The following is a 26,090-nucleotide window of genomic DNA, read 5'->3' as shown; positions in this document are numbered from 1 at the left end:
TTTTTTTTTTTTTTTGCGGTACGCGGGCCTCTCACTGTTGTGGCCTCTCCCGTTGCGGAGCACAGGCTCCGGACGCGCAGGCTCAGCAGCTATGGCTCACGGGCCCAGCCGCTTCACGGCATGTGGGATCTTCCCAGACCGGGGCACGAGAACCCGTGTCCCCTACATCGGCAGGCGGACTCTCAACCACTGCGCCACCAGGGAAGCCCTCTTTTCTTTTTTTACTTAATCAGTTTTTAGTTGAATAACTTGTTGGGTAACTTTTTTTCTCTTAGACTGATGACAGATCCGTGAGCGTAGAGACCATGCTTTTTTTGTTTTCAGCTGGATCGCAAAGACATAGTATAGTATCTTGCACATAGTAGATGCCCAATAAATATTTACTGAACAGTTGAATAAATGAATCAATGTATGTATTGTGAGCACTCAATCTTATTTATTTTCTCATTTTCTTCAGCTGTTTGGGAGCTCAGGCCTCTTTGATTCTACCTGTAGCGTTTGTTTAGGTCCTCATGGCATGCATTTTGTGCACTAACATTCCCCTGACTATATAATATTTTTCCTTCCTTTGACTTCTTCATTTTTAAAATTCCAGTGTGTACTGTAAATTCCTGTAAGTCACTTTATGCCTTTGGGGGGAAGAAATAATAAACATTGAGCATATGAATAGGAAAAGAAAACAAGTCAAAGGGAAATGTTAGTGCCTTCCACCAGATGCAGAAGGGAAGTTTTCTTTTGCTTTGTTTTAATTTTATTTTCACTATGAGAAGCAAAAAAGAAGTAAATGTGTCCCTTAATTCGGCAGGAAATGCCTCTGAAGAATTTGGGGCATATCTCTGCCCTGAGATGTTCCTCCCAGTGGCACGAGGCTTGGGCTGGGCTCGGCAGGGCCTCCTGGCCCAGTGGATGGGTGAGACGGACCAATGGAGGCTGTCTGTGCAGCTGAGTTCCAGTCCAGTTGACTTTTCCTTGGGAGAGGGTTTGGGCAAAGCCAGTGGGAACTTGTTTTTCTGTTTTTGTTTTGTTTTATTTTTACTGTAAGAAAGAGAAAGAAATGAACTTGTCCTCTTGTGTTGCAGATTCAGTGGTTCTTTCCTTTGACTCCGCTGGACAAACACTAGGCTCAGGTACCACTCCTTTCCCTTCTATCATCCTTTCAGCATTCAGCGCTGGCCACCTTTGAAGTGGAGCCTAATGAGGTGGGGGAGGGGGCGTCTGGGGAGGGCAGTGGAATATCTCAGTATTGTGGGAAAATCTCAAGAAGCATTTCTAGGGACCCACAGTCTAGGAGGCAGCAGTGGGCTACAACATCCAGAAGACTTCTCCAGTTGCTTTAGAACTGTGCACCAAGGAGTTTGCAGCTCCTTCCTTATTCAGGGTGGTCCAGCGTCACAGAAAAGGTGTCTGTTTCCTGTGCACATATCCTGTCTCAGAGAGTGGGGCAGAGGGCGTTGAGAGACCCCAAGCTCTGGGCACGCTGGAGTAGCTAACCATCAGGGCTCTCCAGCAGCATGCCAGGCTGGTGAGAGTATCACAGCTTCCTAGGGACATACACCCTGTTGCGTGTTCACATGCACACCCCGTATACTCAAATACACACCTCCTCCAGGACGGGCACTGTACTGTGCACATGTGCCGACGTACTCCTGCTCTCCCCCGTGTCAACAGTGCAGGACACACAAATCGGTGCACCCGCTGCTTTGACACAAATCACCCAGGCTCAGTGGAGCTCAGCTTTCCCCTGTCGGAGGCAGTCTGCCTGCCCCACACCACTGTGCTGTTGGCAGTGAACAGAAAGAGCAGATACTTTGGTTCTTCAGCTTGCTGCCATTGTGTCCCTGTGGGAGCCCCAGAATGACTTCACCTCGTGAGGAGAGCATCTCTATGTACCAGGTCTTAATTTTTAGCTGAAGACGGTGGTCCTCGTACCTTAGGTGCCGCCTGTGAGTAACAGGGAGACTTTGCTGGCCTGTTGAGGGCAATTAACCCATTTTGCTGTCCTTAACTGCAACAGATTGATGTTTCACAAAGCAGCAATGAGGTTCCAGGCCACTGTAGCAATGTGGACAAGGGGAAGGATGATCAGAGAATATGATCGCAGCTGCCACTGTTTGCTGAGGGCCTACTGTGTGCCAGCACTATGCTAAGTGCTTTACACACATCTTGCAAGGTGGATAGTACATCTTTACTTATAAAGAAACTTAATTCTCAAAGACTTGAAGTACCCTGTCCAGGGCCACTCATATCTGTCCACCCCTGGAGCCTGCACTGTCTGCCTTGTCATCTTGCTGTCTCATACTTTGATGCCTGAGGTGTCTGCATTGAAATGCTGAGATGGGAGAGGTTGCTTTAAGACAGAATGGGCCTTTAGAAAGAGTTTTTAAGTAGATGCAAAGTTGCATCCATTCACATAGGAAAAAACTGATCAACTTTATTACATTAAAGTAGAACTTCTGTTAATGAAAAGGTACCATTAAGAGAGTGAAAAAAGACATCTATAACACAAATAGCCAACAAAGGGCTTGCTTCCAGAATAAAGGACTAGAAAAATCAGTGTGAGTAAAGAAATAACCCAGTATAGAAAAAGGCAAAAGGCCCCAACAGGGACTTCACAAAAGAGGAATCCAAATGGCCAATAACCCTCTGAAAAGGTGTTCGATTGTATTACTGCCTAGGGAAATGCAAATTAGCATTTCAGTGAGATACCACTGCGCATCTACCAAAATAGGAAAGCCTGAGAAGCTTGATACTCCAAGGTTGGTGAGGAAGTGATATGGTGGAAACTTTGAGTCTCTACTGGTCAGTGGGTAAGTTGATTACAACCACTTTGGAAAAACACTATGGTAGTGTCTAGCTAAATTTGAATATATACATACCCATGACCTGGCATTTCCTCCCCTAGGTATATTCCCTGCATAAATAGATACTTATATATATACCAGGATATATGTGTAAGATACATGTGTAAGAATCTATCACTGTCATTGAATGCAGCTAAAGACCTGGACAGAATGCATTTAGCAGCTATTTGAAGACTCTGAAATATAAATAGTAGTAGACAGATTGGGGGAAAAACTAGAATTAGAAGTGCTGCCACCCTGACAGTGAATTTCTCATTTTTCCTCTGGTATCCCATGTCCTGGACTCGAGACAGCCCAAAATCCGGGCACAAACAGAGTGGACATGAGGGCACAAATGGAGAGAATTCCAGAAGACCTCTGGTTATGGCTAGAGTCTGGTTGGGAAACGGGCTCTAAGGCTCAGACAGGGATGGGAAATCCCGAGGGTTGTTTTTCTCTGTTTTCTCATGCCCTAGTCCCCAGGCAGTCCCCTCGGTGGTGGTGGTGGCAGTGCCCAGTAGCAGCAGTGGGGCCTTCAAGCACCTAAAACTGAGGAAGGGAAACCTTCTTTGATCAAATCTTCCTCTCTGTAATCCCAAGGGGGTGGGGTGAAATCCAGTTGCTTTTTTCTCTCTCTGCCTTCCTGCTGCTTGGTCCCAGATTTGGGTACAGTTCAGGAAATGTGTGGCAGAAAGTGTAACTGAAACCCCAGATTTCTGGCGGGAGAACCAAAAAGGGGAGGACCAATGAACTGGAAAGTACAAGGAGAGCAGAAAGGAAGGAGCTCAGGAAAATGACTCCATAAAGTTGTGTATGAACTTCTGGGCTAGCCCTGAGCTGTGCATGTGTGCATCTGATTCTAACCAACACACCAAAGACTTTGAGAACAACTAAGGGAGAGACCACCACCTGAGTCCCAGACTGGACACTTCGTGGTACACACCTGAACAGGCTTTGAAAATGGAACTGGCATTGAAACCACAACTCAAAAGAAGGCTGGTCAGAACTTGCCAACTAAATCCAACCTGCCTGATTGTCTGGTAAAACAAAAATATCAACATTCTCCACTGAATTTAAATAAGACCTAAAGTTTCATGACATAATATTCAAAATATAGAGGATACAATCTAAAATTAATTATCACATGAAGAACTTGGAAAATCGCAACTTGCCTGGGAGAGGCAATCAGAGGATGCCGATGTCAGGGCTTCCTTGGTGGTGCAGTGGTTCAGAATCCGCCTGCTAGTGCAGGGGACATGGGTTCGAGCCCTGGTCCGGGAAGATCCCACATGCCATAGAACAACTAAGCCCGTGCACCACAACTACTGAGCCTGCACTCTAGAGCCTGCAAGCCACAACTACTGAGCTCACGTGCCACAGCTCCTGAAGCCCACGCACCTAGAGCCTGTGCTTTGCAACGAGAGAAGCCACCACAATGAGAAGCCCGCGCACTGCAACGAAGAGTAACTCCTGCTCGCCATAACTAGAGAAAGCCCATGTGCAGCAATGAGGACCCAACACAGCCAACAATAAATAAATTAAATAAATAAATAGATGCCGATGCTGAGATGACACAGATGTTGTAATAACCTGACAGACTTTAAAGTAGCTTTTATAAAAAAGCTCCTGGCCCCCTTTCCCCACCTCTTCCATCTGGCTGTTGCTGAGTTGAATCCTTTCATAACAAACTGGTAATCTAGTAAGTAAGCTGTTAAAAAAAAATGCCCCCAAAAGTAAGGGTAAACATTGTTGACATGAATGGAAAGATAGAATGTGTTAGCCAAAAAATAACCCCGTGAACCATATATGTATATATAAACCAAATGGAGATACAAGAAAAAAGATACGATAATGGAAAATTAAAAAACTCTGCTGCATGGGCTCAATCACAAAATGGAGATGACAGAGGAAAGAATCAGTAAACTCGAAAATAAAGCAATAGAAACTATCCTATCTGAACAACGAAGAGAAAAGATTAAAGAAGCTGAACGAAGTCTCAGTGACTTATGGGACAATACTGGAAGGTTTATCATCTGTGTCATTGGAGTCCCAGAAGGAGAGAAGGAGTGCGGTACAGAAGAAGTGTTTGAAAAAATAATGGCTTAAACTTCCCAAACTTGGTGCCCACGTAGGCTTTATTCTGGGAATGGAAGGCTGGCTCAACATTCAAAAATCAATCAGTGTAATCTACCCTATTAACTGTCTACAGAAGAAAAACTACATGGTCATGGCAATTGATAAAGCATTTGATACAATTCAACATCTACTCATGATAAAAGTTTTCAGCAAACTTAGAAGGGGACTTTTTCAATCTGATATAGGGCATCTACAAAAAACCTACAGCAAACATCATACTTAATGGTAAAAGACTGCTCTCCCCCTAAGATCAAGAAACCACTCCTGAAAGTCCTAGCCAGTGCAGTAAGAAGAAAAGGAAATAAAAAGAATACAGACGGGAAAGGAAGAAATAGAACTAACCGTCTTCATAGGTGACATGATTGCCTACATAGAAAAATCCCAAGGAATCTAAATATTTTTAGATTGGTCTGGACATACCTGATACCATGAATAGAACTGAATTTACTGTATGCCCAGCTCTAGACATCTTCTTTTCTTCCCAGGATAGAAGGGGAATGGTGCATGACCTCTTTGCTTGCATTGGGATGGGGCTTCCACCTACCAATGGAGGTTCGACACTCCGTTGGCCCCCAGTACCGTCACAGCTGTGCTGTGCTTGGGTGGAGGGCGCATAGTCACAGGGCACCTCGTCTTATCAGGACCTCCTCACTAGGCCTCTCTCCTCCCCCCACACCAATGTACACCCATTTGAGACTGGATTTCAGTTTGTGAACTTCTAAGTTATTTTACTGGGTCAGTTAATTTAGTCCAGGTCAGTGAATTTTTCTGTGTTTATTTTATAAAACTGCTTTTCCTACTTTAGTTTGTCTTTGATTAACTGATCCTATGTGATAATTTATTTTCCTGACTCAAGATGATGTGGGAGCTGTTTGCACTTTGGCCAGCCCCTCTTGGGTCTCTGTGGACTCCCATGGTTCATGTGTGGGCATGGCTAGGCCTTTTGACACCACCCTGGGGCAGGGGGTGGGAGGTAAGGGTAGATCATTGCTCTCATGGCAGCTCTCCTAATATGAGGGGGTCTGCTTTCCTTGTTTTCCTCTGAGAGTCAGTGTAGAGTAATGTAAAGAAAAGAAGCTGCAGAGCCAGACCTGGGTTGGTTCAACCGCACCCAGCTGGTCCATGTGCTGGCTGGGGATCTTGAACACATTATTTCCCCTCTCTAAGACTCTGTTTCCTCCTCTGTAAAATGGAGAAAATACCCACCTCATAAGGGTTGTAAGGGTTAAACTGAGAGTGTAGGTGAAAGTACTGAGAGCAGCATGAATTCCCAGTAGTTGCTCAATAAATAGTAGTTCCCTCAGTTCTTCCCTTTGTCCGGCATGTCCGTTTGCAACTGTTGCCAACTTCGTCCAACCCAAGCCAGGATATATATTACTTATGTTTAATATAGCCCATGACTTTTATTCGAGGCTGTACAGTGCCTTTTCTTTAGAAGAGAGGGATCTATTTTGGTTAGGATAGGTCCTCATTCCATTTATCCCTATGCCCTATGCACTTAGCAATTCATCATATCTCAGAGGTTGGAGCCAAAGACCCCTTTAAAGAAGCAGAGCTTCTTCTCTTATATGCTTGGAGTTTTCTTGCCTAATGGCCTATCCTGCTTTTCTGGCTTTTGTGCGTTTTAATATGAAGCGCTGCAGTTTCCTGATAGAATAAAGTCCATGTTTTTTCCCATATACTAAACTTTATCTACTTCAATCATGTTTCTCAAACTGGCCTTCCTGGGAAATATTCATTGTTGTCATCGGCAGCAGTTATTTCATAGGCATCTGCTTTGTGCAAAGCACAGCGACAGCCCATGGGAATTTGTGGTGGCTCTTTACAATGACCAAAGGAGGTGGGTCACCGGGGACTGAAAGGGCCAATCGCACAATTGGTTCATGATGTGCACCTATATTCCCTGAAAGTCCATTTCAGGGCTCAGTGGCCTAAGAGTGGAGCTGGAGTAGGACACTTTCTCTCGGGGAGCTCCCCCTTCATCCTAGAATAGGATATCACTGTGGAGTCAGAACCCCCAGCTGTTTAAACATGAGAGCATAAGTAGAAAGTGATAACACTTGTACACCCTGCTAAGATAAAAGGAGGGGACTCAGGGTTATTTAATCAGGGCATTGTGAAAACATTTAAAATTTTCTTTACGTTATAGAATCATGATGAGCAAAATGAAATACAAAGTGTTGTGGAATGTATTAAATGTTGAATTGCTATAATATAAAAATAAATATTTTTAAGTTTTTAAGTTAAAAACTTGAGCTTGTTTCAATGTGTGTTAGTTTTTATCTCAGGGTTTATGCCTCTCAGGTGGTCAGTTTTCATAAAGGTTCCAAATATGCTTAAAAAGAATGTGCATTCTCCACTTGTCAGGTGTAAGGTACTCTGTGTATCAGCTAGTTCAAAATTTATTCACTGTTCTGTTCAAATCTTCTGATTTCTCAACTGATTCTGTGAGCCTGATTCTTCAGTGGTCTGTAAGGTTCCCGTTATAATGACAGGAGACCCATTGTATATTTCTCCTTGTAATTCTGTTAATTTTGCCTGATACAGAGACATTATTAGGTGCATACACACTTTAGTGCATGGCCTCCTTTTGTTTATGTCGAGTTTCTGAACCTTCCAGGAGTCTCTATGAGTTCAGAACACCAACTTCTTCCTTTGAAATGCCAGTGGAAAAGTTAATGGTTAGTTTCAAAGACAGTCAGCATCGGAACAGGCACTTTATGCATTCACAGGTCTGGCGTGGTACACGTGTGGAGGAGAAGAGCAGAGATTTGCATCATGCATGCCACTTCCCACCTTGAGCCAGGCAGGGGACACACATGTGCTCCTTGGTCAGGGCTTTCCAGCCTGGCTGAGGCAGGGAGCCTAAACCACCAGACTAAACATCTCCCCTTCACTGTGCAGCTGTGGTCTTGCTGCTCTGACACCTGGGAGGAGAGTACCTTCAGGTGCCAGGAGAGCTGTACATATACATCAGTGCACATTGTGCCTGGTGACTTGAGAGTCCCCGGATCTTCTTTTTTTTTTTTTAGTTAATTTTTAGTTAATTTTTGGAGTATGGTTGCTTTACAATGTTGTGTTAGCCTGCACTGCACAACAAAATGTATCAGCCATACACATACAGATATCCCCTCCCTTTTGGACTTCCCTCTCATTTAGGTTACCACAGTGCACTAGGTGACTTCCCTGTGCTATACAGCATGTTCCCATCAGTTGTCCATAAATGGGTGTTGAATTTTGTCAAAAGCTTTTTCTGCATCTATTGAGATGATCATCTGATTTTTATTCTTCAATTTGTTAATATGGTGTATCACATTGATTGATTTGCATATGTTGAAGAATCCTTGCATCCCTGGGATAAATCCCACTTGATCATGGTGTATGATCCTTTTAATGTGTTGTTGGATTCTGTTTGCTAGTATTTTGTTGAGGATTTTTGCATCTATATTCATCACTGATATTGGTCTGTAATTTTCTTTTTTTGTAGTATCTTTGTTGGTTTTGGTATCAGGGTGATGGTGGCCTCGTAGAATGAGTTTGCGAGTGTTCCTTCCTCTGCAGTTTTTTGGAAGAGTTTGAGAAGGATGGGTATTAGCTCTTCTCTAAATGTTTGATAGAATTCACCTGTGAAGCCATCTGGTCCTGGACTTTTGTTTGTTGGAAGATTTTCAATCACAGTTTCAGTTTCATTACTTGTGATTGGTCTGTTCATATTTTCTCTTCTTCCTGGTTCAGTCTTGGAAGGTTATACCTTTCTAAGAATTTGTCCATTTCTTTTTTCTTTTTTGGCTGAGTTGGGTCTTCATTGCTGCGCGCAGGCTTTCTCTAGTTGTGGTGAGTGGGGGCTACTCTCCGTTGCAGTGCGCACACTTCTCACTGCAGTGGCTTCTCTTGTTGCGGAGCTCAGGTTCTAGGCGCACAGGCTTCAGTAGCTGTGGAGTGCAGGCTTCAGTAGTTGTGGCGCACGGGCTTAGCTGTTCCGTGGCATGTGGGATCTTCCCAGACCAGGGCTTGAACCTGTGTTCCCTGCATTGGCAGGCAGATTCTTAACCACTGCACCATCAGGGAAGTCCATGTCCATTTCTTCCAGGTTGTCCATTTTATTGGCATAGAGTTGCTTGTAGTAGTCTCTTATGATGCTTTGTATTTCTGCGGTGTCTGTTGTAACTTCTCCTTTTTCATTTCTAATTTTATTGATTTGAGTCCTCTTCCTCTTTTTTCTTGATGAATTTGGCTAAAGGTTTATCAATTTTGTTTATCTTCTCAGAGAAACAGCTTTTAGTTTTCTTTATCTTTGCTATTGTTTTCTTTGTTTCTATTTCATTTATTTCTGCTCTGATCTTTATGATTTCTTTCCTCCTACTAACTTTGGGTTTTGTTGGTTCTTCTTTCTCTAGTTCCTTTAGGTGTAAGGTTAGATTGTTTATTTGAGATTTTTCTTGTTTCTTGAGGCAGGATTATATTACTATAAACTTCCCTCTTAGAACTGCTTTTGCTGCATCCCATAGGTTTTGGATACTTGTGTTTTCGTTGTCATTTGCCTCTAGGTAATTTTTGATTTCCTCTTTGATTTCTTCAGTGATCTCTTGGTTATTTAGTAATGTATTGTTTAGCCTCCATGTGTTTGTGTTTTTTACATTTATTTCCCTGTAATTTATTTCTAATCTCGTAGCATTGTGGTCACAAAAGATGCTTGATATGATTCCAATTTTCTTAAATTTACTGAGGCTTGATTTGTGACCCAAGATGTGATCTATCCTGGAGAAGGTTCTGTGTGCACTTGAGAAGAAATTGTAATCTGCTGTTTTCAGATGGAATGTCCTGTAAATATCAATTAAATATGTCTGGTCTATTGTATCATTTAAAGCTTGCATTTCCTTATTAATTTTCTGTCTGGATGATCTGTCCATTGGTGTAAGTGAGGTGTTAAAGCCCCCCACTATTATTGTGTTACTGTCAATTTCCTCTTTTATAGCTGTTAGCATTTGCCTTACGTATCGAGATGCTCCTATGTTGGGTACATATATATTTATAATTGTTATATCTTCTTCTTGGATTGATCCCTTGATCATTATGTAGTGTCCTTCCTTGTCTCTTGTAACATTCTTTATTTTAAAGTCTATTTTATCTGATATGAGTATTGCTACTCCAGCTTTCTTTTGATTTGCATTTGCATGGAATATCTTTTTCCATCCCCTCACTTTCAGTCTGTATGTGTCCCTAGGTCTGAAGTGGGTCTCTTGATGGGTCTTGTTTTTACATCCATTCAGTGAGCTTGTGTCTTTTGGTTGGAGCATTTAATCCATTCATAATTAAGGTAATTATTAATATGTATGTTCCTATTACCATTTTCTTAATTGTTTTGGGTTTGTTTTTGTAGGTCCTTTTCTTCTCTTGTGTTTCCCACTTAGAGAAGTTTCTTTAGCATTTGTTGTAGAGCTGGTTTGGTGGTGCTGAATTCTCTTAGCTTTTGCTTGTCTGTAAAGATTTTGATTTCTCTGTCAAATGTGAATGAGATCCTTGCCGGGTAGAGTAATCTTGGTTGTAGGTTCTTCCCTTTTATCACTTTAAATATATCGTGCCACTCCCTTCTGGCTTATAGAGTTTCTGCTGAGAAATCAGCTGTTAACCTTATGGGAGTTCCCTTATATGTTATTTGTTGTTTTTACCTTGTTGCTTTCAATAATTTTTCTTTGTCTTTAATTTTTGTCAGTTTGATTACTGTGTGTCTTGGCATGTTTCTCCTTGGGTTTATCCTGCCTGGGACTCTCTGCACTTCCTGGACTTGGGTGGCTATTTCCTTGCCCATGTTAGAGAAGTTTTCAACTATAATGTCTTCAAATATTTTCTTGGGTCCTTTCTCTCTCTCTCTTCTCCTTCTGGTACCCCTAAAATGTGAATGTCGTTGCGTTTAATGTTGTCCCAGAAGTCTCTTAGGCTGTCTTCATTTCTTTTCATTCCTTTTTCTTTATTCTGTTCCATGGCAGTGAATTCCACCATTCTGTCTTTCAGATCACTTATCTGTTTTTCTGCCTCAGTTAGTCTGCTATTGATTCCTTCTAATGTAGTTTTCATTTCAGTGATTGTATTGTTCATCTCTGTTTGTTCTTTAATTCTCTAGGTCTTTGTTAAACATTTCTTGCATATTCTCGATCTTTGCCTCCATTCTTTCTCTGAGGTCCTGGATCATCTTCCTTATCATTATTCTGAATTCTTTTTTGGTAGGTTGCCTATCTCCACTTCATTTAGTTGTTTTTCTGGGGTTTTATCTTGTTCCTTCATCTGGTATATAGTCCTCTGCGTTTTCATTCTGGCTATCTGTGAATGTGGTTTTCATTCCACAGGCTGCAGGATTGTCCGCCATTTGTTTATTTTTGTTTTAATTTTCCTTATGCTAGGAGGTGGTTTAAAAAGATGTTCCTGTGGTTTATGTCAAAGAGTGTTCTGCCTATGTTTTCCTCTTAAGTGTTTTAATAGTGTCTGGTCTTACATTTAGGTCTTTAATGCATTTTGAGTTTATTTTTGTGTATCCAGGGCCTTTCTTATTACAGATTTGCGGTGAGTGGACTGCCGGTGAGACCTGGGCTTTACTGCCAGCTTCCCCAGAGATGAATTGTCCCTGTAGAGTTGGTACACGCAAAGTAACATTTCCATTGTATAAGCTGAACTCACATGCTACTTCAAGAACACATTGGTATACAGTGAGATGCTCTGGGATCTGCAACCTTGCCCAAACCCAACAGTAAGAAGCTCTGCTGCTGTATATCCAGAGCATTATGCCTATGACTTCCTGATCGCTTTCTATTCTGGTTTATATTTCCTAAAGATTATACTTAAGCTTTCCTGCTAGTCAGAGAACTCTGTGAGGGACTGTGCACAGTAACATCTTAGGAATATGTGGCATATTCAGTAACCGCTTGTGAATGTGAGAATAGAATGCTTGTCAGATAAGATCCCTGGCTGGGTTGGAGATGGGACAGTAATGTGTTACTCAGGAGCCTCCAGAAGTCTTTGTGGAGAAGGTTAAATTTTAGGCTTTTATAAATGACAGGAGAAAATTACCCTGACAAATTTGGAGTCATCAAAAAGGAACCCCAAAGTAAAAGCCAGAAACTGCAATTAAGGAAGAGTGCCTAAGAAGAGCCAGGGCAGGCTCTCCATAGGCAGGTGACTTTGATGTAATCAGCTGGATGGGCTGGGAACCAAGAATGCCCAGAGCAAGAGAAGCACCACCTTAAAAGGTGGTTGGGCTAGTGGCTGGGAGAGGCAGCAAGAGGTGGAGGAAGACAAAGAATCAGGTCTTAGGGCTCCTCACTAGATTCTCTTGGTCATTTGGTCACGTTCATTCTTCCATTCATTCAGCATATGTATGGAGCACCAACTATGCCAGACCCTGTATTAGGTGCTAGAGATACAGGTACATACAGTTAGGATTATTTATTGTAAGCAACAGAAACTGACCCTGACTGACTTAAAAGGAAAAGAAATATACCAGAAGGACATGGGAACCCACAGAATCAAATGAAAAACCAAACCACCGGCCCTCAGAAAACACATTAAGGGCAGTGCCAGGAATCTAGACTGAAGCAACTGTTCCATCTCTTCAGCATGCTGTTTTTCTCCCTGGTGTCACTCAGCTTGCAAGAGAAAGAGTCCAACCAACCTAGCTTTTGTCAAGTATCCACACTTTGGAAAGGCACATCCCATTGATAGTCTGACCACTTGTCTGCAATGGGAGAAGGGTAGTTCCCTGAAAGAAATTCAAGGGGCTTCTTTCTAAAAGAGGACAGAAACAACAGATGTGCACTACAGACTCCTGAGCAAATAAGCAGCACTGCGTTAAGTTCTACAAGTTTGGTGGAGAGCACAGATAAGGGGACACTTAGGCTAACAGTTTAGATCAGAGTAGGGGTTGTCATTCATCACTCATGTATCATGCCAAGCACAGTGTTAGGTGACGAAGCCTTAGAACTTTTAGTCTGTGGAGGAGAGCCACCAGTCAAATAGTCTGCTAAATGTATAATTACATTTGTATAATAGAGTAATTGCTATGAGGGCAAGTAAGACACTGTGTGAAAGGAGCATGTAGGAGGGGCACAAGCCAGACAGGAGGGTCAAGGCATGCTCTTCCAAAAGAGTACATTTGAACTAGGGCCTTAAAAATGAGCAGGAACTAACCACATAAAGAGAGGAGGACATGTTTCAGGCAGAAAAAACTGCTTCTAAGAAAAAGGCGTATGTTGAGAGAATTCATGGCTCATTGAAGGAACTGAGAGACGGCCAGAATGGCCAGAGCACAGTGCCCAAGAGAGAAGACAGTACAAGATAGAGCCGGAAAGGTAGGTAAAGGCCAAATCATGAAGGTCCTTATGGCACTACAACAATGTCTGTTACTTTTAGCTTTGGTGACAGCTATATCTTGAAGGACGAGTGGGAATTTACCAAGTTAACAAGGGGAGTGAGAGCATTATAGATTGAGGGAACATCATCTGCAGTAGGTCTCGGGCATGAAGGCTGCCTGAAAGGGGTGGCAGAAGATGGGACCGGGGGGACAGGTAGAGACAGATTACGTGGTTGCTGCATGGCCTCAGCAACAGTGAAGACTCCAGCAGAAGCAGTGACCATGGTAGAGGGAGGATCTGTATTTAGAAATGAGAGAAATAGGGCACACCAAAAACTTCATTCTTGGGGGACTGAATGGTGATGCCGTTACCAAAGAAACAAAACAGGCTGTGGGGAGGGCAGGGAACGGGGTGAAGATAAGTCTGATTTATAGCATTTTGAGTTTGAGGTGACTGTGGGTCATTTAGGGGCCATGTGTAGGAAATAACCAATGTGAAAAGGGGTTGGGAATGGTACTTTACGTGAAGGGAAGAGCAGGCATGAAGGCCTGGAAGTGATAAGGTACTTTGGAGGAACATAACATAGCTCAGTCTGGCTGGAGCATAGAACATGGCAGGGGCAGGGTCGGGTGAGGCAGGGAGTCAAAGGGTGAACTTAGGGTGGTCACTGTAGGCCAGATCATGAAGGCCCTTGTAAGCTAAGAGACTGGCATTTATTCTGAGAACAGTAGAGGCCGTTTGAATGTTTTAAGCAGAATTATGACATAATCATATTTATCTTATAGGAAGATTGCTCTAGTTACGTCGTGGAGAATCCATTAGAAAGGGACAAGACAGGACGCAGGGAAACCTGGTAGGAGGCTGTTAATAGTAACTGAGGTGAGAAGTGAAGCTGGCTTAATCAAGAATGGTAGAAATGGAGAAAAGTCAGTGGACTTGAGATCCATGTAGAAGACGAAATTAAAAGGACATGGTATTTAATTAAATGAAATAAGAGAGAAGCACGGATCAAGGAGTTCTCTCAGGTCTCCAGCTTGGGCAGCTGGGTGAAAAGTGGTACCGTTCATTAAGGTAGGGAATACAGGAGGAGGTTGTACACGTGTAAGGGTGGTGAAAATGAACTCTGTGTGAGGCAGCCTGAGTTTCAGGTAACTATAGGATGTCAAAGTGGAGATGTCAGCTGCATACACAAGTCTGGAGCTCAGGCTCTCTAGAGAGGGTTGAGCAGGAATGAGAGATTTGGTTTGGGTGCAATGGAAAGATTATTGGGCCAGCTAAACTGAATAGTTAAGCAAGGTGAAGTCTAGACCAGATAGACTTTTCCCAGATAGGGAAAAAGTGAAGAAAGGAGGAGAAACAACTGAAAACTAGACAAAATATATGAAAAAAAAAAAAGTTTCTTCAGACATTGAACAATAGGTAGCCCAGGACCCTGGTCTTTGAAAGAAGGGAAACAAATGAGATTTCCAGACCACAGCACAGGGACGAAGAACCCAAACAGAACCTAAGAGTCTTCCTAAGAGGAAACAGAGTTGAAAATTTGAGGAGACCAAGACAGCCAGAATTCATGGGCAGAGTACCAGAGAGGAGAGAGCTGCACACAGAGAGAGCACTGGAGATCTGCTGAAGACTGCTTGGACTCCTCAGCTGATCAAAGCACGTGTGTGAGGAAACGACTGGAGGCCAAGGAAAGAAGCACTGAACAGGAGCAGGAAGAGTACTCTCTATAGCTCACACAGGGCTGGGAATAATGGGGAAATGTCATAATACATGAGGCATCACATAGCGTACTTAGAAGGGTATTGCCTTAGCAGTGGGGCAAAATTAGTAATGGTGCAAATTAGCCCTAGACTAAAGTCCACTTTTGCCTCTAACCCCAGCCCTGCAAAGCTTAAAAGCAAACGTTGAAAGGATCAAACTGTTTCTAAGTAATTAAACAGCGCCTCAAAAATACTTAAGGAATGCACAAATATTCTGCATCCAACAAGGTAAAATTCACATGGTTGACATCCAATCAAGAATGACCAGGTTGCCTTTCTTTTTTTTTTTTTTTTTTACATCTTTATTGGAGTATAATTGCTTTACAATGGTGTGTTAGTTTCTGCTTTATAACAAAGTGAATCAGTTATACATATACATATGTTCCCATATCTCCTCCCTCTTGCGTCTCCCTCCCTCCCACCCTCCCTATCCCACCCATCCAGGTGGTCACAAAGCACCGAGCTGATCTCCCTGTGCTACGCGGCTGCTTCCCACTAGCTATCTATTTTACATTTGGTAGTGTATGTATGTCCATGCCACTCTCTCACTTTGTCACACCTTACCCTTCCCCCTCCCCATATCCTCAAGTCCATTCTCTAGTAGGTCTGTGCCTTTATTCCCGTCTTACACCTAGGTTCTTCATGACATTTTTTTTCTTAGATTCCATATATATGTGTTAGCATATGGTATTTGCTTTCTCTTTCTGACTTACTTCACTCTGTATGACAGACTCTAGGTCCATCCACCTCACTACAAATAACTCAATTTCGTTTCTTTTTATGGCTGAGTAATATTCCATTGTATATATGTGGCACATCTTCTTTATCCATTCATCTGATGATGGACACTTAGGTTGTTTCCATCTCCTGGCTATTGTAAATAGAGCTGCAATGAACATTTTGGTACATGACTCTTTTTGAATTATGGTTTTCTCAGGGTATATGCCCGGTAGTGGGATTGCTGGGTCATATGGTAGTTCTATTTGTAGTTTTTTAAGGAACCTCCATACTGTTCTCCATAGTGGCTGTACCAATTCACATTCCCACCAGCAGTGCAAGAGTGTTCCCTTTTCTCCACACCCTCTCCAGCATTTATTGTTTCTAGATTTTTTGATGATGCCCATTCTGACTGGTGTGAGGTGATATCTCATTGTAGTTTTGATTTCCATTTCTCTAATGATTAGTGATGTTGAGCATTCTTTCATGTGTTTGTTGGCAATCTATATATCTTCTTTGGAGAAATGTCCATTTAGGTCTTATGCCCATTTTTGGATTGGGTTGTTTGTTTTTTTGTTATTGAGCTGCAAGAGCTGCTTGTAAATTTTGGAGATGAATCCTTTGTCAGTTGCTTCATTTGCAAATATTTTCTCCCATTCTGAGGGTTGTCTTTTGGTCTTGTTTATGGTTTCCTTTGCTGTGCAAAAGCTTTGAAGTTTCATTAGGTCCCATTTATTTATTTTTGTTTTTATTTCCATTTCTCTAGGAGGAGGGTCAAAAAGGATCTTGCTGTGATTTATGTCATAAAGTGTTCTGCCTATGTTTTCCTCTAAGAGTTTGATAGTTTCTGGCCTTACATTTAGGTCTTTAAACCCTTTTGAGCTTATTTTTGTGTATGGTGTTAGGGAGTGTTCTAATCTCATACTTTTACATGCACCTGTCCAGTTTTCCCAGCACCACTTATTGAAGAGGCTGTCCTTTCTCCATTGTACATTCCTGCCTCCTTTATCAAAGATAAGGTGACCATATGTGTGTGGGTTTATCTCTGGGCTTTCTATCCTGTTCCATTGATCTATATTTCTGTTTTTGTGCCAGTACCATACTGTCTTAATTACTGTAGCTTTGTACTATAGTCTGAAGTAAGGGAGCCTGATTCCTCCAGCTCCGTTTTTTGTTCTCAAGATTACTTTGGCTATTCGGGGTCTTTTGTGTTTCCATACAAATTGTGAATTTTTTTGTTCTAGGTCTGTGAAAAATTCCAGTGGTAGTTTGATAGGGATTGCATTGAATCTGTAGATTGCTTTGGGTAGTAGAGTCATTTTCATAATGTTGATTCTTCCAATCCAAGAACATGGTATATCTCTCCATCTATTTGTATCATCTTTAATTTCTTTTATCAGTGTCTTATAATTTTCTGCATACAGGTCTTTTGTCTCCTTAGGTAGGTTTATTCCTAGATATTTTATTCTTTTTGTGGCAGTGGTAAATAGGAGTGTTTTCTTGATTTCACTTTCAGATTTTTCATCATTAGTGTATAGGAATGCCAGAGATTTCTGTGCATTCATTTTTTATCCTGCTACTTTACCAAATTCATTGATTAGCTCTAGTAGGTTTCTGGTGGCATCTTTAGGATTCTCTATGTATAGTATCATGTCATCTGCAAAGAGTGACAGCTTTACTTCTTCTTTTCCGATTTGGATTACTTTTATTTCCTTTTCTTCTCTGATTGCTGTGGCTAAAACTTCCAAAACTAGGTTGAATAAGAGTGGTGAGAGTGTGTAACCTTGTCTTGTTCCTGATCTTAGTGGAAATGCTTTCAGTTTTTCACCATTGAGGACGATGTTGGCTGTGGGTTTTTCATATATGGCCTTTATTATGTTGAGGAAAGTTCCCTCTATGCCTACTTTCTGCAGGGTTTTTATCATAAATGGGTGTTGAATTTTGTCAAAAGCTTTCTCTGCATCTATTGAGATGATCATATGGTTTTTCTCCTTCAATTTGTTAATATGGTTTATCACATTGATAGATTTGCGTATATTGAAGAATCCTTGCATTCCTGGAATAAACCCCACTTGATCATGGTGTATGATCCTTTTAATGTGCTGTTGGATTCTGTCTGCTAGTAATTTGTTGAGGATTTTTGCATCTATGTTCATCAGTGATATTGGCCTGTAGTTTTCTTTCTTTGTGACTTCCTTGTCTAGTTTTGGTATCAGGGTGATAGTGACCTCGTACAATGAGTTTGGGAGTGTTCCTCCCTCTGCTATATTTTAGAAGAGTTTGAGAAGGATAGGTGTTAGCTCTTCTCTAAATGTTTGATAGAATTCGCCTGTGAAGCCATCTGGTTCTGGACTTTTGTTTGTTGGAAGATTTTTAATCACAGTTTCCATTTCAGGGCTTGTGATTGGTCTGTTCATATTTTCTATTTCTTCCTGATTCAGTCTTGGCAGGTTGTGCATTTCTAAGAATTTGTCCATTTCTTCCAGGTTGTCCATTTTATTGGCATAGAGTTGCTTGTAGTAATCTCTCATGATCTTTTGTATTTCTGCAGTGTCAGTTGTTACTTCTCGTTTTTCATTTCTAATTCTATTGATTTGCGTCTTCTCCCTTTTTTTCTTGATGAGTCTGGCTAATGGTTTATCAATTTTGTTTATCTTCTTAAAGAACCAGCTTTTAGTTTTATTGATCTTTGCTATTGTTTCCTTCATTTCTTTTTCATTTATTTCTGCTCTGATCTTTATGATTTCTTTCCTTCTGCTAACTTTGGGGTTTTTTTGTTCTTCTCTTTCTAATTTCTTTAGGTGCAAGTTTAGGTTGTTTATTCGAGATGTTTCCTGTTTCTTAAGGTAGGATTGTATTGCTATAAACTTCCCTCTTAGAACTGCTTTTGCTGCATCCCATAGGTTTTGGGTTGTCATGTCTCCATTGTCATTTGTTTCTAGGTATTTTTTGATTTCCTCTTTGATTTCTTCAGTGATCACTTCGTTATTAAGTAGTGTATTGTTTAGCCTCCATGTGTTTGTATATTTTAAAGATCTTTTCCTGTAATTGATATCTAGTCTCATAGCGTTGTGGTCAGAAAAGATACTTGATACAATTTCAATTTTCTTAAATTTACCAAGGCTTGATTTGTGACCCAAGATATGATCTATCCTGGAGAATGTTCCATGAGCACTTGAGAAAAATGTGTATTCTGTTGTTTTTGGATGGAATGTCCTATAAATATCAATTAAGTCCATCTTGTTTAATGTATCATTTAAAGCTTGTGGTTCCTTATTTATTTTCATTTTGGATGATCTGTCCATTGGTGAAAGTGGGGTGTTAAAGTCCCCTAATATGAATGTGTTACTGTCGATTTCCCCTTTTATGGCTGTTAGTATTTGCCTTATGTATTGAGGTGCTCCTATGCTGGGTGCATAAATGTTTACAATTGTTATATCTTCTTCTTGGATCGATCCCTTGATCATTATGTAGTGTCCTTCTTTGTCTCTTGTAATAGTCTTTATTTTAAAGTCTATTTTGTGTGATATGAGAATTGCTACTCCAGCTTTCTTTTGGTTTCCATTTGCATGGAATATCTTTTTCCATCCCCTTACTTTCAGTCTGTATGTGTCTCTAGGTCTGAAGTGGGTCTCTTGTAGACAGCATGTATATGGGTCTTGTTTTTGTATCCATTCAGCCAGTCTGTGTCTTTTGGTGGGAGCATTTAATCCATTTACATTTAAGGTAATTATCAATACGTATGTTCCTATTCCCATTTTCTTAATTGCTTTGGGTTTGTTATTGTAAGTCTTTTCCTTCTCTTGTGTTTCTTGCCTAGAGAAGTTCCTTTAGCATTTGTTGTAAAGCTGGTTTGGTGGTGCTGAACTCTCTCAGCTTTTGCTTGTCTGTAAAGGTTTTAATTTCTCCATCAAATCTGAATGGGATCCTTGCTGGGTAGAGTAATCTTAGTTGCAGGTTTTTCTCCTTCATCACTTTAAATATGTCCTACCAGTCCCTTCTGGCTTGAAGAGTTTCTGCTGAAAGATCTGCTATTAGCCTTATGGGGATTCCCTTGTGTGTTATTTGTTGTTTTTCCCTTGCTGCTTTTAATATGTTTTCTTTGTATTTAATTTTTGACAGTTTGATTAATATGTGTCTTGGCTTGTTTCTCCTTGGATTTATCCTGTGTGGGACTCCCTGTGCTTCCTGGACTTGATTAACTATTTCCTTTCCCATATTAGGGAAGTTTTCAACTATAATCTCTTCAAATATTTTCTCAGTCCCTTTCTTTTTCTCTTCTTCTTCTGGGACCCCTATAATTCAAATGTTGGTGCAGTTAATGTTGTCCCAGAGGTCTCTCAGACTGTCCTCAGTCTTTTCACTCTTTTTTCTTTATTCTGCTCTGCAGTAGTTATTTCCACTATTTTATCTTCCAGGTCATTTATCCATTCTTCTGCCTCAGTTATTCTGCTATTGATCCCATCTAGAGTATTTTTAATTTCATTTATTGTGTTGTTCATTGTTGCTTGTTTCATCTTTAGTTCTTCTAGGTCCTTGTTAAATGTTTCTTGCATTTTGTCTATTCTATTTCCAAGATTTTGGATCATCTTTACTATCATTATTCTGAATTCTTTTTCGGGTAGACTGCCTATTTTCTCTTCATTTGTTAGGTCTGGTGGGTTTTTATATTGCTTCTTCATCTGCTGTGTGTTTTTCTGTCTTCTCATTTTGCTTATCTTACTGTGTTTGGGGTCTCCTTTTTGCAGGCTGCAGGTTCGTAGTTCCTGTTGTTTTTGGTGTTTGTCCCCAGTGGCCAAAGCTGGTTCAGTGGGTTGTGTAGGCTTCCTGGTGGAGGGGACTAGTGCCTGTGTTCTGGTGGATGAGGCTGGATCTTGTCTTTCTGGTGGGCAGGTCCACGTCTGATGGTGTGTTTTGGGGTGTCTGTGGCCTTATTATGCTTTTAGGCAGCCTCTCTGCTAATGGGTGGGGTTGTGTTCCTGTCTTGCTAGTTGTTTGGCATAGGGTGTCCAGCACTGTAGCTTGCTGGTCGTTGAGTGAAGCTGGGTGCTGGTGTTGAGATGGAGATCTCTGGAAGATTTTCACCATTTGATACTATGTGGAGCTGGGAGGTCTCTTGTGGACCAGTGTCCTGAAGTTGGCTCTCCCACCTCAGAGGCACAGCACTGACTCCTGGCTGCAGTACCAAGAGCCTTTCATCCACATGGCTCAGTATAAAAGGGAGAAAAAGTAGAAAGAAAGAGAGAGAGAGAGAGAGGGAGAGAGAGGGGGGGGGGGGAGAGAGAGAGAGAGAGGGAGGGAGGGAGGGAGGAGGAAGATAAAATAAAATAAAGTAAGATAAAATAAAATAAAGTTATTAAAATAAGAAGAAAAAAATTTTTAAGTAAAAAAACAAACAAAAAAAAACGAACAGATAGAACCCTAGGACAAATGGTGAAAGCAAAGCTATACAGACAAAATCTCACACAGAAGAATACACATAGACACTCACAAAAAGAGGAAAAGGGGAAAAAATAATAAATCTTGCTCTCAAAGTCCACCTCCTCAATTTGGGTTGATTGGTTGTCTATTCAGGTATTCCACAGATGCAGGTACATCAAGTTGATTGTGGAGATTTAATCTGCTGCTCCTGAGGCTGCTGGGAGAGATTTCCCTTTGTCTTTGTTCGCACAGCTCCCGGGGTTCAGCTTTGGATTTGGCCCCGCCTCTGCATGTAGGTCGCTGGAGGGCATCTATTCTTCGCTCAGACAGGACGGGGTTAAAGGAGCAGTTGACTTGGGGGCTCTGGCGCACTCAGGCCCGGTGGAGGGAGGGGTGCGGATGCCGGGCGAGCCTGCGGCGGCAGAGGCTGGCAGGACGTTGCACCAGCCTGAGGCGCGCCGTGCGTTCTCCCGGGGAAGTTGTCCCTGGATCACGAGACCCTGGCAGTGGCAGGCTGCACAGGCTCTCGGGAGGGGAGGTGTGGATAGTGACCTGTGCTCGCCCAGAGGCTTCTTGGTGGCGGCAGCAGCAGCCTTAGCATCTCATGCCCGTCTCTGGGGTCCATGCTGTTAGCCGCGGCTCACGCCCGTCTCTGGAGCTCCTTTAAGCAGTGCTCTTAATCCCCTCTCCTCATGCACCAGGAAACAAAGAGGGAAAAAAAAGTCTCTTGCCTCTTCGGCAGGTCCAGACTTTTCTCCGGACTCCCTCCCGGCTAGCCGTGGGGCACTAACCCCCTGCAGGCTGTGTTCAGGCCGCCAACCCCAGCCCTCTGCCTGCGCTCCGACCAAAGCCCGAGCCTCAGCCCCCAGCCCCGCCTGCCCTGGCAGGTGAGCAGACAAGCCTCTCGGGCTGGTGAGTGCGGGTCGGCACCGATCCTCTGTGCGGGAATCTCTCCGCTTTGCCCTCTGCACCCCTGTTGCTGTGCTCTCCTCCGCGGCTCTGAAGCTTCCCCCCGCTCCCGCCACCTGCAGTCTCTGCCCGCGAAGGGGCTTCCTAGTGTGTGGAAACCTTTCCTCCTTCACTGCTCCCTCACACTGGTGCAGGTCCCGTCCCTATTCTTTTGTCTCTGTTTATTCTTTTTTCTTTTGCCCTACCCAGGTACGTGGGGAGTTTCTTGCCTTTTGGGACGTGTGAGGTCTTCTGCCAGCATTCAGTAGGTGTTCTGTAGGAGTTGTTCCTCGTGTAGATGTATTTCTGGTGTATCTGTGGGGAGGAAGGTCATCTCTGCGTCTTACTCTTCTGTCATCTTCCCCCTCTCTCCAGGCTGCATTTCTATACACCAACAATGAACTATCAGAGAGAGAAATAAAGGAAACAATTCCATTTACTATCACATCAGAAAGAATAAAATACCTAGGAATAATGCTTGGTAAACTGTAAGACACTGATGAAAGAAACTGAAGACAACACAAACAGATGGAAAGATATACCATGTTGGAAGAATTAACTGGAAGAATTAATATTATGAAAATGACCATACTACCCAAGGCAACCTACAGATTCAGTGCAATCCCTATCAAAATACCAATGGCATTTTTCACAGAACTAGAACAAATAATTTTAAAATTTGTGTGGAAACACAGAAGACCCTGAATAGCCAAAACAATCTTGAGAAAGAAGAACAGAGTTGGAGAAATCACACTCTCTGATTTCAGGCTATGCTAGAAAGCTACAGTAATCAAAACAGTATGGTCCTGGCACAAAAACAGACACATAGATCAATGGAACAGAATAGCCCAAAAATAAACCCATGCACTTGTGGTCAATTAATCTAAAACAAAGGAGGCAAGGATATACAATGGAGAAAAGACAGTCTCTTCAAGTAAGTGGTGCTGGGAAAACTGGACAGCTACATGTAAAAGAGTGAAATTAGAACATTCTCTAACACCATATACAAAAATAAACTCAAAATGAATTAGAGACTTAAATGTAAGACTGGATACTATGAAACTCCTAGAGGAAAACGTAGGCAGAAAACTCTTTGACATAAATTGTAGCAATATTTTTTCAATATTTGCTTTCCTCTCCTAAAGCAAAGGAAATAAAAACAAGAATAAACAAATGGGACCTAATAAAACTTAAAAGCTTTTGCACAGCAAAGGAAACCATCAACAAAATGAAAAGACAACCTACTGAATGGGAGAAAATATTTGCAAATGATATGACCAATAAGGAATTAATATCCAGAATATATAAACAGCTCATAAAACAACATAAACAACCCAGTTGTTTAAAAATGCACAGAAGCCTTTCCCACGGTGACAACCTCCCCACGAGAACATACCTCTCACAAAGGATCTCCTTCATCCCTCTCCAGAAGAGGAGAAGAGGAAACACAAGAAGAAGCACCTGGTGCAGAGCCCCAATTCCTATTTCATGGATGTGAAATGCCCAGGATGCTGTAAAATCACCACCATGTTTAACCATCACAAACAGTAGTTTTGTGTGTTGGCTGCTCTACCATCCTCTGCCAGCCTACAGGAGGAAAAGCAAGGCTTGCAGAAGGATGCTCCTTCAGATGAAAGCAGCACTAAAAGCCCCTGGAATCAAGATGAAGAGGAAACCATCCCAATAAACACATTTTGGATTAAAAAAAAATGTGCAGAAGACCTAAATAGACATTTTTCCAAAGAGGAAGTGCAGATGGTCAACAGGCATGTGAAAAGAGGTTCAACCTCACTAATTATTAGGGAAATGCAAATCAAAACCACAATGAGGTATCACCTCACATTGGTAAGAATGGCTATCATCAAAAACGCTACAATTAGTAAATGCTGGAGAAGGTGTGGAGAAAAGGGAAGCCCCTACACTATTGGTGGGAATGTAAATTGATACAGCCACTATGGAAAACAGTATGGAGGTTCCTTAAAAAACTAAAAATAGAGTTACCGTATGATCCAGTGATCTCCTGGACATATATCTGGACAAAATTATAATTGGAAAAGATACATGCACCCCAAGGTTCATTGCAGTAGCCAAGACATGGAAGCAACCTAAATGTCCATTGACAGATGAATGGATAAAAAAAGATGTGGTACATATATACAATGGAATATTACATAGCCATAAAAAAGAATGAAATAATGCCATTTGCAGCAATATGGATGGACCTAAAGATTATCATACTAAGTGAAGTAAGCCAGACAGAGAAAGACAAATATCATATGATAATGCCAAAATGTGGAATCTAAAAAAAAAAGATACAAATGTACATATTACAAAACAGAAATAGACCCACAGACATAGAAAGCAAACCCAAAGGGGAAAGAGGGGGAGGGATAAATTAGGAGTTTGGGATTAATGTATACACACTACTGTATGTAAAATAGCTAACCAACAAGGACCTACAGGAAACTATACTCAATATTTTGTAATAATATATAAAGGAAAAAATAATCTGAAAAAGAATATATATGTATAACTTCAGGTGCTATACACCTGAAACTAACACAATATTGTAAATCAACTATACTTCAATAAATTAAGACAAAAAAAGAATGAAATTTTGCCATTTGCAACAACATGTTGCACTTGGAGGGTATTATGCAAAGTGAAATAAGTCAGACAGAAGAAGACAAATACTGTATGATATCACTTATATGTGGAATCTAAAAAACAGCAAACTAGTGAATATAACAAAAAAGAAACAGACTCACAGATATAGAGAACAAACTAGCAGTTTCCAGAGGGAAGAGGGAAGGAGGGCAGGGCAATATAGGGGTAGGGGATTAAGAGGTGCAAACTATAGGTATAAAGTAAGGTACAATGATATTATTGTACAGCACAGGGAATTTAGCCAATATTTTATAATAACTATAAATGAAGTATAACCTTTAAAAATTGTGAATCACTATATTGTATTATATTGTATATAATATTGTACATCAACTATACTTCAATAAAAAAAAAAAAAAGAATGACCAGGTAGTTCAGAAAAGCTTGAAAATACAGCCCATATGAGGAGAAAAATCAGTTGATAGAAACAGGCGTAAAGATAACACAAATGATAGAATTAGTAGGCAAAGATGTTAAAACATATTCCATATCTTCAAGAAGGTAGAAGAAAGCATGAGAATATTAAGGGAAGGCATGTAAAATATAAAAAAGAATCTATATGAAAAACAGTGTTTGAGAAGAAAAATATACTCAATGTATAAATGACAGATTAGACACTGCAGAAGAAAAAGTAGTGAACTATAAGATATATCAATAGAAACCATCTAAAAACTACTAGAAACAAATGAACAGAGTGTCCGTGAGTGCTGGGATGTCAAGCAGCCTGATACATGTGTAACTGGAGCCCCCAGAAGAGAGGGGAGGGCAGAAAAAGTTTTGAGGAAGTAACAGCCAAGATATTTTCAAGTTTGATTAAAACTATAAACCCACAGATCCCAGAATCTCAAACACAAGAAAAATGGTGAAAACTATACCACAGCACATCATAATCACTCACTTCTCACTACGCACAGGTGCTTGGCATTTGAGAGAAAAAGCAGCCTCCTATTGAGAGCCACAGGAAAAGCCAGGTGTTGCAGGGCAGAGTCAGGCTTCAGGCTTCAGGTCTGCTAGGAGGTAGAGGGAAGTAAGCCAGGTGATTGGCATATGGGGTCCAGAGGGCATTATGAGAAAGATTTAAAGAGGAGATTGTCCAAGGAAGAAAAAACCCACAGCAGAATGGACGAGGACAGGAGAAAAAAAGTCTGTGGCCCATTTTAACAGTGGGTATACCTATTATACCTGGGAGATTGGGCTAGCTTTAAGTTTTCCAAGGACTTCTTGCTGTTCCCAGAAGCTTTTATTTGTTCAGGACAACA

The 26,090-nt window shown here is 41.4% G+C and overlaps 1 protein-coding gene and 1 pseudogene across 5 annotated transcripts in view; both read left to right on the top strand.

Annotated features, from left to right (window-relative positions):
- The window catches only part of ST3GAL3 (ST3 beta-galactoside alpha-2,3-sialyltransferase 3), a 238,146-nt gene that overhangs the window by 106,995 nt on the left and 105,061 nt on the right, over positions 1-26,090 (top strand). For 3 of the 5 annotated variants that reach the window (XM_030866431.3, XM_060306440.2, XM_030866409.3), the window contains exon 3: positions 1,080-1,127. The exons of the other annotated variants lie outside the window; for them this stretch is intronic. In XM_030866431.3, coding sequence (XP_030722291.1) covers positions 1,080-1,127 — 48 coding nt within the window. The remainder of the gene's footprint in view (positions 1-1,079; positions 1,128-26,090) is intronic. 5 annotated transcript variants of the gene reach the window in all.
- LOC115858529 (small ribosomal subunit protein eS27-like) lies at positions 23,252-23,810 on the top strand (annotated as a pseudogene).

Source organism: Globicephala melas, chromosome 1 (genome assembly GCF_963455315.2).
Source record: "Globicephala melas chromosome 1, mGloMel1.2, whole genome shotgun sequence".
Taxonomy (NCBI): domain Eukaryota; kingdom Metazoa; phylum Chordata; class Mammalia; order Artiodactyla; family Delphinidae; genus Globicephala; species Globicephala melas.
This window is presented reverse-complemented; position numbering and strand designations above follow the sequence as displayed.